At 54.5% G+C, this 18,349-nt stretch overlaps 2 protein-coding genes across 8 annotated transcripts in view; one reads left to right on the forward strand and one right to left on the reverse strand.

Annotated features, from left to right (window-relative positions):
* Positions 1 to 11,232, forward strand: part of CARD14 (caspase recruitment domain family member 14) — a 29,642-nt gene extending 18,410 nt beyond the window's left edge. For 2 of the 5 annotated variants that reach the window (XM_025279654.3, XM_025279653.3), the window contains exons 12-22: positions 83 to 177; positions 1,770 to 1,830; positions 2,008 to 2,200; positions 3,766 to 3,892; positions 4,065 to 4,302; positions 5,348 to 5,411; positions 6,136 to 6,250; positions 7,275 to 7,448; positions 9,417 to 9,538; positions 10,220 to 10,335; positions 10,949 to 11,232. In XM_025279654.3, coding sequence (XP_025135439.2) covers positions 83 to 177; positions 1,770 to 1,830; positions 2,008 to 2,200; positions 3,766 to 3,892; positions 4,065 to 4,302; positions 5,348 to 5,411; positions 6,136 to 6,250; positions 7,275 to 7,448; positions 9,417 to 9,538; positions 10,220 to 10,335; positions 10,949 to 11,144 — 1,501 coding nt within the window. In that variant the 3' untranslated portion in view covers positions 11,145 to 11,232. Of the gene's footprint in view, positions 1 to 82; positions 178 to 1,769; positions 1,831 to 2,007; positions 2,201 to 3,765; positions 3,893 to 4,064; positions 4,303 to 5,347; positions 5,412 to 6,135; positions 6,251 to 7,274; positions 7,449 to 9,416; positions 9,539 to 10,219; positions 10,336 to 10,437; positions 10,544 to 10,948 lie in introns of all 5 variants that reach the window. The other 3 variants (XM_025279657.3, XM_025279656.3, XM_025279659.3) reach the window with 3 other exon arrangements.
* On the reverse strand, positions 11,188 to 18,348 carry SGSH (N-sulfoglucosamine sulfohydrolase). 3 transcript variants are annotated; one of them, XM_006064148.4, is made up of 8 exons: positions 18,191 to 18,348; positions 16,919 to 17,079; positions 15,323 to 15,428; positions 14,964 to 15,114; positions 14,463 to 14,619; positions 14,018 to 14,099; positions 13,326 to 13,529; positions 11,188 to 12,533 (listed from the first exon to the last, which is right to left on the reverse strand). In XM_006064148.4, exons 1-8 carry the CDS (start codon positions 18,285 to 18,287, stop codon positions 11,974 to 11,976), a joined length of 1,518 nt encoding a protein of 505 aa, XP_006064210.1. In that variant the 5' UTR covers positions 18,288 to 18,348; the 3' UTR covers positions 11,188 to 11,973. The 3 variants fall into 3 exon arrangements, with proteins under 3 accessions (XP_006064210.1, XP_044794584.1, XP_044794585.1); XM_044938649.2 differs by having other exon boundaries at positions 12,105 to 12,533; positions 13,354 to 13,529; XM_044938650.2 differs by lacking the exon at positions 11,188 to 12,533 and adding an exon at positions 12,605 to 13,207.
* Between the last annotated feature and the right edge of the window lies 1 nt (position 18,349).

The raw sequence follows: 18,349 nt of genomic DNA on the forward strand, positions 1-18,349 counted from the left end.
GTGGGGCTGTGGACAGGATCAGGTGGCTCCAGCTGCCCATGGCTCCCTGGGACATTGACTTCCATCTTCTTATGCTTTGCAGCGGCTGCCCAGATATCCTGGAGGTGGACCAGGGAGGCTCCCTGGGTGCTAAGAAGAGCAATGCAGACTTGGATTTTGAGATTGTAGACCGGGCAGGTGAGTGTACCCCCAAACCTCTGCAGCCACCCCACCACCCCTGGCTGGGCTGGCAGAGCCAGGAAGGAGAAGACAGGGATTTTCAGGGAGGCAGGTGAGACACCCCAGGGGAGGGGCAGAGAGGAGTGAACCTGACTACTGCCCTAACCTGAGCTTCTGGGAAAATCCAGACAGCCTGGCAGTTCAAACCAGTGTCCAGATGTGCTGTGTTTACTGACTTTCCTTTTGTTTTCACCTGGAGGCTAAAGGAGTTGCGTTCACCTCCACGTCCAGCTCAGCATAAAGTTCAGATAGCTCCAGACACACACGTCCTCTTTCTGTCCTTCCCTGCTCTGATCCACGGACACTTGGGCCTCCCAGTGATACCAGAGGGCAACTGGCTTCCATCCTCGCTGCTCCTCGCTGAGGTGCCTGCTGGGAACATTTCTGCCGCATGCTGGTACCTGAGACATTCCCATTTCTCCTGTGGCTTATTCCTCATATTTGTCACTTAACTGGTCCTGTCTCCTTCTCAAGGCACAGGCCCCTCACGGGCCTTGCCCCCCGCCTTGGGCCTTGCACAGAGCAGGAGCTTAGCATCTTGTCTGAATTTCACCTCACGGCCTCCAGGGAGTGCGTGTATCCCCACGCTGTCGCCTGGCAGCCCCTTTAGGACTGATGGCCTAGGCTTTCTGTGGGTCATGTGACCAGAAACCTTGCCTCTTACAAATTCATTGCCATTTTTATTTATAACAGAGGCTCCACCCCAGATATAACCAGCCTGGATGTGAGATCACAAACAGGATGAGTCAATGCTTTTTTTTTCCCTTTTGTCATGACTGTGCATCAAGTCCTGGTTTATTTACTTTTGACCTCAAATACATTGGGAGTGTATAATTTCACTTGGCTTTGAATGTGAGCACGAGTGTATGTTTATCTGTGAGCTGGGCACAAGCTGCCTGCAACTGGCGACCACTAGCTGTCTGAGAGCCCACTGGTTCTCTGAGCAGCTCAGGAGGCAAGAAGGGCAGCCTTACGTGCAGGGAGGCTGACACCTGGGCTGGGGGCAGCCCATCTGCCTCACAGGCTACATATTAAAATATAGGCCTTGGGGAGACTCTGAGGATATTTAGCCCTGCAGATTGCCAACTCAGAGTCCTGCTGTGGCCAGCTTGGGAGCAGGGTGCCCCGGGAGTCAGGAGGCAGCCAATGACCAGTGCCAGTGGTGGCTGCCACACAGAAATACAGGCCCAGAGTTATGCCAGATTTGATTTCTCAAGTGAAGACAGAAATCCAGATTCCAGATTCCCTATTTTGTAAAATGCTAGCAACTCAAATACTGCAAAAGGACACAATGTAGATTAAACCCTGACAAATGCATCTCCCCACCAGCCTCCCCTATTTTAGCGGAGGTGAATCAAGGTTCTGGGCATCAAGGAAGGGAGGGGCAAGAGAAGGTTTAGCCTCAGCAAAACACAGAACAAGTAGGGGGGTGCCTGCGGCAGGGGCGGAGGTGACACTGAGGTTGCACGGGTGAGCCAAAACTCCTTCAGAAGTGGGGTGACCTTGAGGGCTGGCCCAGCTCCATACCTGAGCCCCTGGCTTCCTCCTAGACCTCCCTGAATCTGAGAACAGTCTGCAGCCGTCTTCTGGGGACCTCTATCTCTCCGCCAGGTGAGCAGAGGGCTGGGACCAGCAGGTGGCAGAGCAGAGTGAGGACTGTGTTCTCACCGTCAGCCTGTTTGAGGCCTGGGAAGGAGAATTCCAGAATGCTGGGACTAGAGGGGACCCAGGGGGAGACCCAAGCTCCTGCTCAAGGACACCTAAGCTCCGGCCCCTCCCTTCCTGCAGCTGCTTCCCAGTGAGGCGGAGGCCGGCCCGCAAGATCCTGAGCCAGGTCACCGTGCTGGCCTTCCAGGGGGATTCGCTGCTGGAGCAGATAAGTGTTATTGGCGGGAACCTCACGGGCATCTTCATTCATCGGGTCACCCCGGGCTCTGCGGCAGATGAGATGGCTTTGCGCTCCGGCACCCAGATTGTCATGGTGAGTGTGGCACCGGCCCCTCGAGCCCCCAGCATCCTCTTGAGGGTAGGGTCAGCGTGAGGGGCAGGTAACCCAGGTAGCCATGGATTCAACTTGACAAAAATGGATTACTGGGTTGGTCCACGCTCTTTTCTTGGGCTGACATAAAACAGAGTAACACAATGATTAGAGAGACAGTCCTGGTGACTCTCATCAAAACCCTGTGCCCTTCTCCACCCTGACATCCTTGAACTCGAGGGTGACCTACAAGCTGTTGAAGGCTGGACTATGCACCAGCTGAGCGGGCTTTGGGGATGAAGCAATCTTGGCCCAGGAATCTTCTGATAGAGATTACGAAAGATTCTGATGTGGGCTTTATTTTTTTTTTTTAATTGTAATAATCTTACTGTCACTTCATGTGTATGTGTTAAAATACACATACTAAAATTCACAATTTTAACCCTTGGGGACATAAAAAATTTTTTTTTACTATAAAATATCCATTAAACTGCAGAAAACAAAAATGTACAACTTAATTATTATTAAGTGAGCACATGGACAGGGAGGTCACTTTGATGTTACCTAAAAACATCACTGATTCAATGGACATGAACTTGGGCAAACTCCAGGAGATGGTGAGGGATAGCAAAGCCTGGCGTGCTGTAGTCCATGGGGTCACAAAGAGTCAGACACGACTTGGCAACTGAACAGCAGCAACAACAAAAGCAGAAATATTAAGCATCAGGCCTTTTAAGATTAGCAGGAAATTTGAAAAACAGGCATCACCAATTCCTTCCAGGGTAGGGGGGTGTAAAGGGGGTGTAGGGCTGAGAGGGGGAGGGGCTGTACCATCAATCAGGATTCCATGGACCCCACGGCTTCTCCCCACTGTCCATGGGCTGAGCTGAGTTCTCCTCTGTCTCGAATGATCACACACAGAGCTCCTGACGTAAGCATCAGCCCACCCAACACAAAAGCCCTTCGTCACACTTCTAACAGTCCTGGTGAGATTCTCAATTGTCAGCTCACATTGTGGTTAAAGCAACAGATCCCCTTTATGAGACAGTCCTGATACTTGAATGGGGCCAATTCCGTTCTAATAGCATTAAAAACATCTCTGTTTTTCTCATTGTAAACATATCTACTCTCCTAAACCAAAACAACACTGGGAACAAATGGATAAGAGTGGATAAGAGCCCTGTGGATTTCACAGCTGGGGAAGGGTGACATGAGGGGTGCCCTGGCATCTGGTGGGTGGAGGTCAGAGAAGGTGCAAAACATCCTCCAGGGCCCAGGACAGCCCCAAATGTCCTCAGTCCCAAGCTGAGGACTCTGCTCCAGAATGCTCTAGAATGGAGCATGTTGGAGAGCGGAAACTAGGCGCCGAGTGGCGATCTAAGTACCTGATCCGGGGTGGGAATGTGTGTAGCCTGGAGACCCTGCATCAGGGTGTCCTGACACAGGGCTCTGATAGGGGCAGATGGGTGTCTGGGAAGCAGTGAGTCTCCTGCAGGGCACATGCCTGCACTCAGACCGCAGCTGCAGAAACCTGGTCAACAGAAGTAACCCTCATGATCTTCCATCAGGTGGATTACGAGGCAACTGAGCCCTCGTCCAAGGCTGTCCTGGAGGGCATGACCCTGGAGCGGGCCGTTGGACTTCTCCAGAGGGTGAATGGCTTCTGCTGTCTGTCAGTGAAGGTCAACATGGAGGGTACATACTCCCCTATCCTCTCCACCCTCCCCCAGAGGCCACCAACGCCAACACTCCCAGCTCACTGCAGAGCCAGGCTGCGCCCCAAGTCCACAGTGGACCCCAAAGCAGAACTGTCCTCACGGGGCGTCACGGCTCTGGGCTTACCTGTTCCCATGTCCTCTTTGATCAGGTTATAAGAAGCTGGTCCAGGACCTGGAGGCCAAAGTGGCCACGTCAGGGGACTCCTTCTACATCCGGGTCAATCTGGCCCTGGAGGGGCGGGCGGAGGGAGAGCTTCAGGTGCGCTGCAACGACATCCTGCATGTCACAGACACCCTGTTCCAGGGCAGCAGCTGCTGGCACGCCCACCGTGTTGGCCCCTACAGCACCAAGGGCACCAAGCATGGCACCATCCCCAACTACACACGGTGAGCAGTCGTCCTGGCCTCCCACACCCGAGAGAGAGCCCGGGAACCTACCCGGGGGAGGGGAGGGGACACTGCCTGGCCTTGCTTAGCCAGGAGGTCCCCTCCTGCCCTGGAGAAACAGCCTTCCCGAGGCTCCCTTCACTGCCCAGGGATATGGGGTGGGGCACCTCCAAGAAGTGGAATCTCCAATGTGCGACCCACCAGGTTCACTGCTTAGATGGGCTTCCTTTGTGAAAAGGGATGGACCTGAGTCCTAGAGCATTCTAGGGTATGTGGGACCAGTTTCTCATCCTCAGCACTATGGACATTTGGGGCTGGCTCATCGTTTGTTGTGGGGGGCCGTCCTGGGCACTTTGGAATGCTGAGCAGCATCTCAGCCTCCACCCCCTGGATGCCAGTAGTGCCCCTGGCACCCCACCCCTGCTAGTGCTGACAACCTAAAATCTCTCCAGACATTGCCAGTGTCCCCTGGGGGAAAGTGACCCATCGTGCAGGTGTGTCCAGGACTATCAGAAAGCCCCATGTCCTGGGGAACCCCCTCAGTCCCAGGCCAACTGGGACAGCCAGTCACCCTCCCTGGGAGCAACAGTTCCCCTGCTCAGAATCACGTTCTATAGTAGATCAACCGTAAGGCACCAAGCATGGTGTCTTGTCCAGCTCCTCTCAAGCCTCACTGCAAATTCTGCCACCTGGAGATCAGACTCAGCAGATGCAGGGAGAGGCCTGAGACTCTGCATTTCCAGGCCCTCTCTGGGTGATGCCAGGCTGAAATCCTCAGACCACACTGGGACTAGTGAGGTCCTGGAGTGGTGGCCTCCACCCCACTCAGACTGTTGCCTGGACCCTCCCTCAGAACAATTCAGTTAGCATCTCCAGGGGCGGGCTGGGGCTCTGCAGGTATTTAAGAACACCAGGGGACTACTGGGCTGCTGGGGTGAATGACCGTGGTGGGGGAAGTGGGGATGTCCCAGAGCACTGTGCAGGGGCCCACCTCTCCCGTCCAGCCCTCCCTGCAGCTGGGCTGGGATTGTTCTCCTCCACACAGGGCTCAGCAGCTGCTCATCGCCCTCCTCCAGGACATGGCTCATCAGAGCACCGTGACCCGCAAGGTGAGGTGGGGAGCTCACCCGGTCAGTCCAGGTCCTAGACAGGGGGTCCCCCTTGGGTGAGCTCTGTCTCTCCCCCGACTGGTCTTCCTTCTCTCTCAACTCTGATACATCATCCTGAGGGAGGGGCCCAGTCAACCCCTCCTTCCATCTGCAAAATCACAGCCCTCCCTGGGGTGGGCTGGAAAACTGTGGGCACTGACTGAGGGTCCCACGTGGAGAGTGTAGGCTGCTGACCTGAGACGGGCTGACCTGGTGTGTCTCTTCCATGCTGTTCAAACCTTCACTTGGGTCTGCATACTGCCCAGCCTGCAAGATCTATTGTGTGCAGATATATTGGGTATGCTCCCTGCCTCTTGCTCCCAGGTCACCCCATTTGCCCACTATGTGTACCCCATTCTTATTCCCCACTGAGGCTGGGCACCATTAGGTTGCCCTGACATAGAACACTCAGCTGCCCCTGAGCAAGGCACTAGGGCAGCCTCCGGGATCGTGGCAGGGCTAGCCTGGGGGAACCCTACTCTTCCTTCCTGCCTCCCACTCCTTGCCTTCCCTAGGGAGGGCTCAGCCTGAGGACCCTCTTTGGCCACCCCTCATCTCCCATCCTCTGCCATGGGGCCTGGGCCTCCTGATTGTTCGGTGGGCGCAGCCTGGGGCCAGAGATCACCCTGAATTTGGGGGGGGGCAGGCCCCCAGCACTGTATGACGTTCCTTCTCCCTCATCCAGCAGTCGTCTGGGGGAGCCCAGAAGTTGGTCCGCATTGTCAGTATGGACAGAACCAAGGCCAGCCCTCTGTGGTCAAGCTTTGAAGGGAGCCAGTCGGACCCGAGCCGGGTAGAAGGTGAGGTGGGTGGAGCTGGTGGAGGGTCTTCAGGGGCCACAGTGGTTGGGCAGCTTGGTCAGGATACCACCACTCATCTAGGCCAGAATCTGTTCTAAGAATCATGATGGATGTCTATGTGCCCTTCTGGAAAGCAGTTGTTATACACTCTTAGTGACCTTTAACTGATGCTCCTACCTCCGTAACTACCCCAAAAGATGGTCCGAAGCCGCTGGTACACTCATCTGGACAGCAGTCCTTTTAGAACAGTAAAGTCTAAATACTCTCCAAATGCCCAACACTCCACAAACCAGTGGGCCCTCAGACAGCTGCCGTTTTTAAAAGCCCCAGGGAATATAGCAGTTGGGGTGGGGGGCAGTGGTTGTGACAGGGGCCAGCACAGCATAGACCCCCGCGCAGGTAAAACTGTGTGTTGAGATAAGCAGAAGTGAATTTAGAGAAAGGTAAACCGTTTTGAGTTTATTTTCCTGAAAAGTGCTTTGAGTGCCTGTGTCCTTAGTCACTTCAGTCATGTCTGACTCTTTGCGACTCTATGGCCCCCAGGCTCCTCAGTCCACAGGCAAGAAAACTGGAGTGGGTTGCCATGCCCTCTTCCAGGGGATCCTCCCAATCCAACCTGCATCTAATATTACTGAAATGACCAGGAGAGGAGGGAGGGAGGGAGGGAAGGACTGGGATCATGTGTCCCTGAGGATGAGGCTAAGGAAGAAGACACAGGAAGCTTCCAGACTGTTTGGAAGGATAAACTCAGGTTTTCTATCCTCCCTGTGAGCCAAACAGGGAAAAGAGTTTAAGCTGCAGCCCATAAAGGTGATCCTAGAGAAGCAGGACATCTAATCAGCAAGTACAAAGAAACCAGCCAGGGCAGGTGTGGAGGCCATGGTGCATCGTGCAGGAGCCCGGTGTACCCACGTTACTGCAGGGGCTGGGCTGCAGCAGCGAGCAAAGCAGACACAGGCCATCCTGGGGGCGGGGGCTGCTGCAGCCCGGCGCCCGGCCCACTTGCGGCTCCTTCCTCCCACAGACCCCTCCACCTTGTGCTTTTGGACCGAGAGCTGCTTCACCCTGGTGCCCTACACCCTAGTGCACCCCCACAGGCCCAGCCGGCCCCGGCCCGTGCTCTTCGTGCCCAGGGTGGTCGGGAAGATCCTGATTGAGAAGCTGTGCCTCTTCCAAGGGTTTAAGAAATGCCCAGCAGGTACGCTCTCACCTGGGAGTCCCACCTGACTGTCAGGTGCGGGGCGAGGCCTTGGCAGAATGCTGTATCTGCTTTCAAGGGGGTGGATGACAGAGGAGTGGCCAAAATAAAGGACCATAAACCAGGGGGCTTAAAACAGCAAAGATGTATTCTCTTAGTGTTCTGAAGGCTGGAAGTCTGAAGTTAAGATGTCTCCACAGGCTGCCCTTTCTCCAAAGGCTGCGGTGGAGGGCATCCTTCCTGCCTCTGCCTGCTCTGGTGGCTGATGGTGGCTTGTGACTCTAACACTCTGATCTCTGCCTCCTCATCTGTGTGTCCCTCTGCCTTCACATTACTTTCTTATGAGGAGCCAGTCATTGAATTTCAGACCACCCTACTCCAGTACAACCTCCTCTTAACTAACAGCATCTGCAAAGATCTTATTTCCAAATAAGGTGAAAATCTGAGGTTTCAGATGGACATGGATTTGGGATGGGGGAGGGGTGGGGCAAAGCACAGCTCTGCTGGCAGCTAGGTTTGTACTTTGTGGAGTCATACAACCAAAGGGCTCCATCCACCTACCCAAAGCCACTCAATATAGAGCCATGGAGATGAACTGGCCAGTGGGAATCCTGGGTCCTAGTGGCCCTGCTCTGCAGGAAAGGTGGCTCAGCTGGCTGGAGGGCAGGAGTTAGCTCCTTGGCACTTTCTTCCGTCCACCATTCCTGGTTGGTGGCTGCCCCAGAGAGTCGGGCTACAACGTGAGGGTGAACAGGGCACTGTTCTTTTCTCCTGGAGTTCACAGAGGAGACAGAGGGGAGCAAGTGTGGGCCACACAGTTCCTCCAGTGAGCACCGGCTGTGTGTCAGGCTCTGTGCAGAGGGTTGCAGGCCCTGGGTGTCTAGTCTGCGCCTCTGGAGACAGACACCTAAACACGTGGCAGGCTGACTTGTCTAAGCTCCACAAGTGGCCCAGAGGGGAATTCTTTGGAGAGGGGTAGGGGTGAGGGTGGGGATGACAGGCAGGCGTTTGTGAGCAGAACAAGGCAGTCCAGGCTGCCTTGCGGAATGTGCAAAGTGCTGAGGTAGGACGGGGAGGAGGCCGTAGGTGCCTGGAAGTGCCGTGGGCTAGGGGATGGGATCAGGCCTGATTTTTGAATGCCTGTTTTGAAAGCAGAATAGAAGACAGATTGGAGAAGCTAAAGACCACTGGAACCCTCGGGGCCAGAGGTGGTACAGCAAAGCCACAGCAGGGAAGAGAGGGTAGTCCCAAGAGCTGTCTGCAGGGTCTGGTGGTGCTCTGGAGGGTGGAAGCTAGCAGGATGGCACATGCGATTCTCACTTGGGAGAGTGGGTGCTATTCAGGAAGAAGGGAAAAGTAGGGGTGTGTTCTAACATGTTTATACAGGGCAGGAGTTCTCAGCCTGGGCATGACATTCAGGGTCCTTCTCTATTGTGGGCTGTCCTGTGCATCACAGATGGGTAACATACCTGGGCCTCAACCCACTCGATGCCAGGAGCAGAGCCCCTCCCCCAAAGCTGTGACAGTCAGAAATGTCTCCAGACATTGCCAAGTGTCCCTTGGGGCGAAATTGCCCCTGGTTGAGAACCACTGATTTAAGGGCTTGAAGGAATTTCTGGGTGTAAGAAGTTGCATATGTAAGTTTGGGGCTTGGGAAGTGATGGGAGAGGGGTTTATCTGCATCTGTCTATCCTTCCTTCTTTTCCTCCATCCTTCCTTCCACCCAACCTTCCATCCATCCACCCACATCCTGGCATTGACTGGGCACCTGCTGTGTCTGAGTTTAGGGTGAATGTGCAGGGCACAGACTCCTCCAAGCAGAGAGAGCAGGGTCAGGTTTATAAAGAGGAAACCCTAGCAAGAGCTTTCCCTAGAGCTCACAGGGGTCTGTGGGGGTGGGGGGTGTTCAGCACGGGCTCTTGAGGGAGCAGCTGGGTGTGTGACATCCCCATCAACTGTCACCTTCAGAGTACTTGAGCCAGGAGGAGTATGACACCTCCAGTCAGAGAGGGGACATCATCCAGGAAAGAGAGGCATCCGGTGGCCTCTACTGTGTCACCCGCAGAGCAGTTGAGTCCCTCATGGGAAAGGTAAGGGGTTGGGTGGGGGTTGGGAGGAACTCCATCTCCAGAGGAGGGCGGGGGGAGAAGGCAGGAAGGGCCAACCTCCAGGGACCCCTGGAGCACCCAGGATTGGTGCTTAGCTCATCTCTGGCTCCATCACAGAAAGATCAAACCCTGTTTCTGCCATGTGAGGTCCATGTGACCTTGAGCAAGACTTAACTTTCCTGAATCTGTTTCCTTGACACAAATGTTTAATAAACATTTGTTAAATGAATGAATAAAATGGAGATAACACTCCATGTTTTAAGGTTCAGACAAATATATGAAAAGCTCACTGAGAATGATAAAATTTTCTGTTGATACAAAGCAGTTAGGAACAGCTGTGATCCAGAGGCCCAATGGCCCTGTCTCCTTCTAACCCCCGAAGAGGCTGATGGAGCCGACTCCTAGGGTTTGAGCTCCACACAAAGCCTCCCTCAATCCCAGTGGCCTCTGATTTTTAATTCAGAAGTGAAAAGTCAAATGGATGGAAACTTTTAAAACTGTACAGGAAACAGCTCATATACAAAGGGACATGCCCAAATTCTTTCCCCATCTCCTTTGCAAACTTCAGTCCTGCCTGTATGCTTCTCTCCATGTTTCCCCTGAGTGTGGGCTCCCCTCGTGTCCTCTGAGTCTAAGGCTCACTTCTCTCCCCACGGCCCCCAGAACACCCACGCCCTCCTGGACATCCAGCTGGACAGTGTCTCTGTCCTGCACAGGATGGAGATCTTCCCCATCATTATCCATGTCTCCATCAATGAGAAGGTGGCAAAGAAATTCAAGTAGGTGCACCCCTGGGGGCCGGTGGTGGGGTTTGAACAGGCGCTGGAACTCCCCGTGAGGCCCACGGTGAACATGTCCGGAGCCTGTGTCGGGGTTTCCAGGATCTCACCCTGTGCCAGCCCCAGAATGTCACAGAGCAGTTCCCCCGCAACATCCAGGACAAAGGTCCTGCAGCCAGCCCCCAGAAGTAACCCAGAGGACAGTAAGGTGAGACCCTAGAACCTGACCTCGGCTAAGTCCATACGTTTCCTGGGGTACAGTTAACAGTCCAACCATGTTAGGTGAGGACAGAGACTGAAAAACACTACTTGGTTCATAACTGGGACAAACCCAGACGTCCTACTGCTCCCTTTATAATTTGAGAACTGAAGTTGTAAACTAGACCACCTTCCATTAATGCAACATCATCTAGGGCCCCAATTGTATTTTCTTCATGAGGGGCTGGGTTACCTCAAATCAGGCCACCCATGTCTAGGGCATCTAGACAGCTGTTGCATCATCGGTCCATCCAGGCCCCTAGAATTCCAAGCTGGCAGCTGATTTCTGGGGCTCTGTGCCGGGAGACAGGTGCAAGACTCTCCCTAAGCCACCCTCCCATCTCTGGCCCTGCAGGAAGGCTCTGCAGCGGCTAGGTACCGCAGAGGACCAGCTCCTGGAGGCCGCCAGGCAGGAGGAGGCTGAGCTGGATAAAGTGCCCTGTCTATATAGCAGCCTGGCCCCCGAAAGCTGGAGTGACCTGGATGCCCTGCTCGGCTGCGTCCGCCTGGCCATCACGGATGAGCAAAGGAAGGTCGTGTGGACAGAGTAGAGGCCTTGCTGATGGCCCCTGTGTCATGAACAAATTCAGAAAATGAACTTTGATATATTTTACTAAAATAAAAAGCTTTTACAAAATGCTCAGGCCAGTGGCTTCCCTCCCATGTTCCGCAGGATGGAGATGATAAGGGTGGGAAGGACGACAGGAGCCCATCCACTTGAGAGAACACCCCTTTTCTGGGCTTTCCCAGGCAGAGCTTCTGCTCCCAGGTGGGCGGAGGCAGGGAAGGTCTGAAGCACTCCACGAGTGCTGTCTGTGCTACAGACTCATGTTCATCCAGGATTTACCCAGTGAATAGGGCAGTTTCATGCCTTCAGCAGTGGCATCTTCATCCCGGGGCCCTCTCAAAAAGAAGGGTAAGCTCTGCCCATACAGACCCCAGGATGAAACCCATCACTCAAGGAGCCTGCCAAGAATCAGCAATCTCACAGAAAACCAGCCCAGGGGTTGGGAGCCTGACTGTGGGCAAAGTGAAGGAAGAAGAAAGCCCAAAGGTCCTTCAGAGGCTCCCTGTCCAGACCAGGATTGACAGATGCTGTCCCCACACTGAGTGTGGTCTGCACCCACCCACCACCCTCGTGGCATATGGAAACCCATCTCCTCTCAGGTGAGGGGCACAAGAATGTCTGGTTTCCAAAGAACCAAGAGGGTCTTAAGCCCCATGTCCCAACCCCTTTTCTCCCTGCAGGTCCCCAGACCATCCTCATGTGTCACAGGTTGGGGATACTGCAGCATCTTGGGTACCCCTCAGGAATTCATGTGCCGGGACGCGGCTCAGACTCAGGACAGCAGGCCCCCTACTGTAGGGGCAGGAAGGGCCTCACAGTTCGTTGTGGAGTGGCCGGCACTGGGGAGCCAGTTTCTCCTCCAGCACCCCATCTGGAGCACACACCCAAGGGTCATGGGTCTCCCACTGCCACTTGACCAGCTGGGTCTGAAGCAGTTCCAGAACCTGGGCGTAGCGGGGGTCGGCAGCCAGGTTGTGGGTCTCGTGGGGGTCCTGGTTCCTGTCATAGAGCTCCCAGCGCTCCCGGTAGTAGTACTGATGCAGGTCCTTATACCAGCCCGTGGGCTGGCCGGCTGTGGTGCGATTCAGCAGGTCCTGAAAGGTCGGCGAGACGTAGAAGTCCTGGTCGATGGGGAAGGGCATCTTGAAGTGGAGGTTGTGCACCAGGTGGAAGTTCTGGTGGTGCACGGAGCGCATGGGGTAGGCCATGGTGACCTCGTGGTAGCTCTGGCTGCCGAAGACCGTGGTCCAGAGGGCTTCTGCCTCCAGCACTGGGAGGAGGGACCGCCCAGTGAGCTGGACGGTCTTTGTGCCAAAGATGGCATAGCTAGGGTAGGGGATGGAGAACCAATCCAAGATGGTGGGCGTGAGATCTGGAAAGGAGATGGCATCTCAGCAGGGCGGGCCCTCCAGGGCACTAGGTCCAGCCCCCTGGAAAGGGTGAATCCAAACCACTCTGGAAGCTGGTGGGCCGCCTCGCACATCAAATCACCAACAGGGAGAAGCTGCTATGGGTCAACCCATTGCTGCTGCATCACCCTCCAGGCTATGATGCCTTCAATATAACAGGAGGCCCCAATTCGGTGATACCCAGAATTCTAAAATCTGTGAGGAAGGCCCCTAGGGACCTATTCCTGCTCTGTGTTGCAGCCCTAACACTCCCTGACCTTGGAGCCAAAGGGAGATGTGTGCCCTGAGCCATGGGGGCCCAAGCATGTTACTGCCCTGACCCCTCAAAGTGGGTTCAAGGCGCATCAGAATCACCTGGAAACTTATCAGAAATGCAAATTCTTGGACACCATCCCAGACCTACTGAATCAGACTCTATGCAGTGGGATATTTGGATCCTAGCAAGTGCTCCAGGTGACTGATGCTCCCTAATGGTCCAGTGGAAAAATGACAGGCGTGAAGGCAGTGAGACCCAAACTAGAATCCAAGTTTGGTGCTTACAAGCTGTGTGACCTTGGGCTTCTTCATTTACGTCTCTGAGCCTCATTTTTGCAACTGCAGAATGGGGGTGACCACCACTTTCTCACTGGAGTGGCAACTACATAAGGTAGTGGGTAAGAAGCAACATCTGGACATTGTGGTCCCACTAAACATTCACTTTCTCCCCCATACCCCCCCGCCACCCAATCCCTGCTGTATGGGATGCAGAGTCTTACCTAAGAGGCTCACGTAGGCCTCACTAACCTGGCCCCAGCGTTTTGGATGCTCTGGAGACGATACCAGCATGGGCTCTGCAGTGCCTGGCCAGTACAGGTTGGTCCTGCCACTGGGGAAGGGGATCCCATTGTCGGACGTGAAGATGACCAGGGTATCATTCAGGACACCTGCTCCACGCAGCTCCTGGAGCACGAGTCCAATCCCTGCAGGGTGTGGAGGGGAGAGCAGAGCTCAGACACAGACAGATGCGCCGTCATGGGAACGTGTGTGCACTCCTGCATTTCTTCATCAGACCCTGCACCATCGATTCCTTTAGTCACCCCTGCCTTCCTTCCCACCAGCCAGGCCTCCTGCCCAGCAGATCCTAAGTCAAGGATCTCAAGATGACATAATCCTAAAGTACCTAAGCAGTCCTTAAATCAAGTGATGAGTGTCTTTATATAAAGAGGAGGAACAAAGGCTAAAGAGAAGACACGGGAGGAAGACATGATAACAGAGGCAGAGATCAGAGTGAAGCAGCCACAAGCCAAGGAACACTTGGGGCCATAGGAAGCTGGAAGAGGCAAGAAGAACTCTCCCTAAGAGGCCCCCTAAGGAAACACAACCCTGCAACATTGTGACTTCTGGCTTCTGGCCTAAGACGGGAGCCTGAGATGTGCCCTATCCCATCGCCTGGGCTCCCTGAACCCACCTTGATCCATCCGGCCAATGGTGGTGTACTGAGCGGCCAGGTCAGCTCGGGCGGCTGGGGTGTCAGGGACGAAGTAAGGCACCTGAGATGGGGCAGGTGGGTGGGAAGTCAAGGTTAGAACAGACAGGTTGGGGGAGGAGACAGAGTGGTCAGTCCTTAAATTGGGGTGGGAGATATAGGTGCCAGCCCTGCTCCCAGGGCCCGAAATCATCTTCCTTCCTAAATGGATTAATCCAGAAGAACCATGCTTCTGGGAACATCATCCATGTCTTTTCCCTTTTCTCTGCCATCCCATGGATGGGGACCTGGCTCCAATGAGTCAGAGAATCTCTTCTTACACACGTGGGGCCAGGGCTGCAAACCCACCGGAGGGGCACAGGTCCCCCGATTTACAAAGTGGAAGAAGAAAAGTAGTTCTTGAAAACGTGGAGAGGGACCCTCCTACCTGCACATCCTTCGGGTTGTAGGTCTGGGGGGTCCAGTCTGGAATTCGCCCCATGCCACTCTCCCCATTGCCAAACTTCTCACAGAACGCCCCATACTGTGGCTGGGAGTGCCCGCAGCGGTGGGGGTCATGGAAGGCAACATAGAGGAAAAAAGGCCTGCAGGTGGAGGGATGGGCTTAAGTGTTGAGGTCAAGGTCAGATGGCTGACCATCACCCTACTTCTACCCTGGGGAGCCTCATCCTTCAGGAAGGAACACCCCTCAGCTTTGCCTACTCCCCTACAACTGATAACCTGTGATCTGTGCCACCTCAGGTTCCCCATGTCTCCTCTTCCTCTGACCAGATCAACTTGAGTATCTGGAATCTTCTCCCCCACCCACACCCCAGCTGTCTGAGGACTCCAAGAATCCCAACCAAAGATTCTGGGAGCCGCATCTAGTATTAAGTGCCCAGAGGTCTGGCTAGGTGAGGGCAGTAAGGGGGTGGGACTCTCTGCGCACCTGTCACCCCGCGTCTGCAGGAATTTCCGGACCAGCAGTTTAATTCTAGTGATGTTCCGCCCGACCTGGAGGACAGAGCCATTCTCCTCCGTGTATGCAAAGTCAAATGGATACACCATCTCCGGCCCCACGTGCTTCTTCCCAATGATGCCTGGAGCCAGAGAGACAGGCCTGTTCAGAGCCCCTTTGGTCTCCCATTCCCTTCTGCCCCCTGCTCTGCTCCCCAGACCCTGTGTCTTGCTATGGCCTCCAGGAGGGCAGCAGAACCCTTGTTCTCATGTGCCCAAAGCCCAGTCAGGATCTCTGGGGCAGGATGGGAAGTTGCTCTCTTGCCCCTGGGGCCACACGAAGCCCCTCACCTGTGTGAATGCCAGCTTGGCCCAGCAGCAGCGGCAGGCTCTGCACCCGGTCGAAAGAGTTGAAGTGGTGGACATCCTGGTGCAGGCCGTACATTCCATTCTGATGCTGCAAGCAGAGATGCTGTGATGCAGGATGCCACCTGGTCCTACCACCCCTGCCCTCCGTCCCCCACTGCAACACTCCTGCTCTCCCAGGCTCACCAACCTGGCCCTTCACAGGCCCCTGATTTAGTGTCCTCGGAGAGGTTTTCTCCGTCTCTCACTCCCCGCCGAACAGGCCCACAGGTCCTTCCCATGGGACTTTGGGACTTTGTATTTCCCAGGAAATACAACAGACTGGGAGGATGTATAACAAAATTAGGAGTAGCCTTTATTTTCTTCTTTTTGCATATCTATACTTTCTGATTTTTCTATCAAGACCACATACTATTGAGTGAAAGCCATCCCAGCAAGCCATTTTATAGCATGAAAGAAATTGTCATACATGTTACAAACTCACACTATAGAGATACAAGTAGGTAAATCCCTGTCCTTATTCCTGCAGCCTACTGTCCAGAGGTGAGCATGGCCTACAGCTGCCTGATTAACCTTTCAGCAAGCTTCTGTGTTCCGGTCACTGTCTCCTCTTTATGTAGGCCTTCTCCTCACTGGCTCAGGCTCTCAGAAAGAAACGCACAGACCACAGCTGTGCTCCCATAAAATAATGTTGTGAGGTAACACATTAAGAGTTAAGTGCCCATGGACACCTGGTTCACAGTAGCATTATTCCAACAGCCATAGGTGGAATCAACCCAAGTGTCCATTAACAGATGAATCAATAGACAAAATATGCTCTATCACACAATGGAACATTACTCAGCCTTGAAAAGCAGTGAGTTACTGACACGTGCCACTACTCAGGTGAAGCTCTGGGACATTACGCTGAGTGAAACCAGCCAGTCACAAAAAGGCAAATGCTGCGTGATTCCACTTACGTGAGGTACCAAGAGTAACCAAATTCACAGAGACAGAAAGTTGACTCGTGGTTGAGGCTGGTGGTGCAGTGGGAAGGAATTACTGTTTAATGGGGACAGAGTTTCAGTTTGGGGTGATAAAAGCGTCCTGGATGGTGGTGATGGTTACATAACAATGTAAATGTACTTAATGCCACTGAGCTGTATCCTTAAAACAGTTAAAATAGTAAACTTTTATATATATGTGTCGGCTCAATAAAAATAGAGTAAGTGCCTTAAATGGCAGCTTTTACTGTCACACAAGCTCCTGGGACAATATCATGACAAGAATGAACACTGGGTTGAGCAAATACCTGCCAGGCATCTTACTATGAGCTTTACACATAGGGTGTTAACTTGGCCAATCCTACAGTAATCCCAGGAGTGAGCTATTATCATGACCCCAGCTTACAGGCAAAGAGACTGAGGCTCACAGAGGTAAGTGATTGCTCACAGTCACAGAGTGGTGGAGCAGGGCTGCACTTGGACTATTTGGCTGGGGGTGATGGGGGGAAGGTGGACAATGCCCAGGGAGACAAGGGAAGTGTTCTCAGCAGCAGAGGCACTGGGGCACTCCCTCCTTCTGCCTCCCTGCCGCCCTCACCTGGGGCAGGCCAGTGAGGAGGCTGGCGCGGCTGGGTGAGCAGCTGCTGACAGAGGTGAAGGCATTGCGGAAGACAAGACTCCGGCGGGCCAAGGCATCCAGGTGAGGGGTAGAGATGGCGCTGTTGTTGTAGGCGCCACTCTCAAAGCCTCCGTCGTCCGCTGAGGAAGATGGAAAACAAAGGACATAGTGGGCTGGGCTCAGAAGGAGCAGCATAGGGGAGAAAGACCTGGGTCCTGTTGCAGTGGCCTGGGCCAGTGATGGCTAGGCGGTTATGATACCCAGGCAGGTGTGATACCTAGCAGGTGTGATTCCCAGGTGGGCATGATATTCAGCAGGCCTGTTACTTGAGTAAGAATGCCACCAGACATGTATGAAAAGTGGGTGAACATGTTAGGAGGCAGAGAGAAAACTCAGGTAGGCCTGAGATCCAGGCAGGGATGCCCATGCAGTCCTGGGTTCTGAAGACATGCATGAGAATATGGATCAACAAGCAGGTTCTCTGCCCATGCCCCTAGGAGTGGGGGAGCTGAAGGGAGTCCCTCAGGGCAGGGCTGTTTGTGTTACAATTAGCTGAAGGGCCTGCCCAAGACCACAATGTTAATCAGAAAGCGAGACGCTGGCCGACAGCCAGACCTCAAAAGCGGAAAGAATCGGGTTGTCTTGTGAGAGCTGGGCCCTGGCTACCCAAACAGGAAGTCTCGTGAACAGCAGGGCGCTAGAGGAACTTCGGGTTTCAGGGTGGTGGGGGCTAGTGGAGAAGGTGGGTAGGGGGCTGCTCTCTTCAGCCAGGAGGAGAAGAGCTGAGCTACAGCGCTCTGGGGTCTGAAAGAGGAAGGGCAAACAGGGGGTTATCACTGCTGGGGAGAAGATGAGCCCTAGGGCACCCTGGCTGGTCTTTGGGGCCTTGGGCACCAGCCCCTCTTCTGGCATCCACTCCGTAATCTCTGGAAAACCGCCCAGCCTCCCCTGCGGAGGCGGAGACCGCAGGGCTAGCCCGGGCTGCTCCGGGGTACAGGATCAGAACTCGGGTCAGGACAGGAGTGTGAATGCTGGTGCTGATACCTCCAGACCCTCCAGTGGGCAGGGCCGCCTCTGCCTGCCTCTCCAAGGAGCTGACCACAAAGAGTCTGGGGCCAGCAAATAAAGGAGACGGGGAATGAATGGAAATGGGGGCTGCAGGGCACTGAGAGTTAGCACTGGCCGCTTCTGGGAGAGCCAACCGGCGGCGGTGGAGGGCAGTACCAGGGGTGCCAGCGGGTCAACACTTACCGAGGATCAGCAGCACGTTCCGGGGGCGCGCCCGGTGCACACAACAGAGACCCACGGAGATCAGCAGCACCCAGCAGCCCTGCCCAGAGCTTCGCATGGTGACGGCTCCAGCCTGGCCCCCGCCCCGGCTCCCCGCCCCGGCTCCCCGCCCCGGCTCCC

This window comes from Bubalus bubalis, chromosome 3 (genome assembly GCF_019923935.1).
Source record: "Bubalus bubalis isolate 160015118507 breed Murrah chromosome 3, NDDB_SH_1, whole genome shotgun sequence".
NCBI lineage: Eukaryota > Metazoa > Chordata > Mammalia > Artiodactyla > Bovidae > Bubalus > Bubalus bubalis.

What these genes read in the sequence shown, in the direction of transcription:
- SGSH (XM_006064148.4), bottom strand. Translation starts at nt 18,287, where the DNA reads ATGCGAAGCTCTGGGCAGGGCTGCTGGGTGCTGCTGATCTCCGTGGGT. An exon ending in GAACGTGCTGCTGATCCTCG is followed by an intron (nt 17,080 to 18,190) that starts GTAAGTGTTGAC and finishes CATCTTCCTCAG; the next exon opens with CGGACGACGGAGGCTTTGAG. An exon ending in CTGCAGACGCGGGGTGACAG is followed by an intron (nt 14,620 to 14,963) that starts GTGCGCAGAGAG and finishes CTCCACCTGCAG; the next exon opens with GCCTTTTTTCCTCTATGTTG.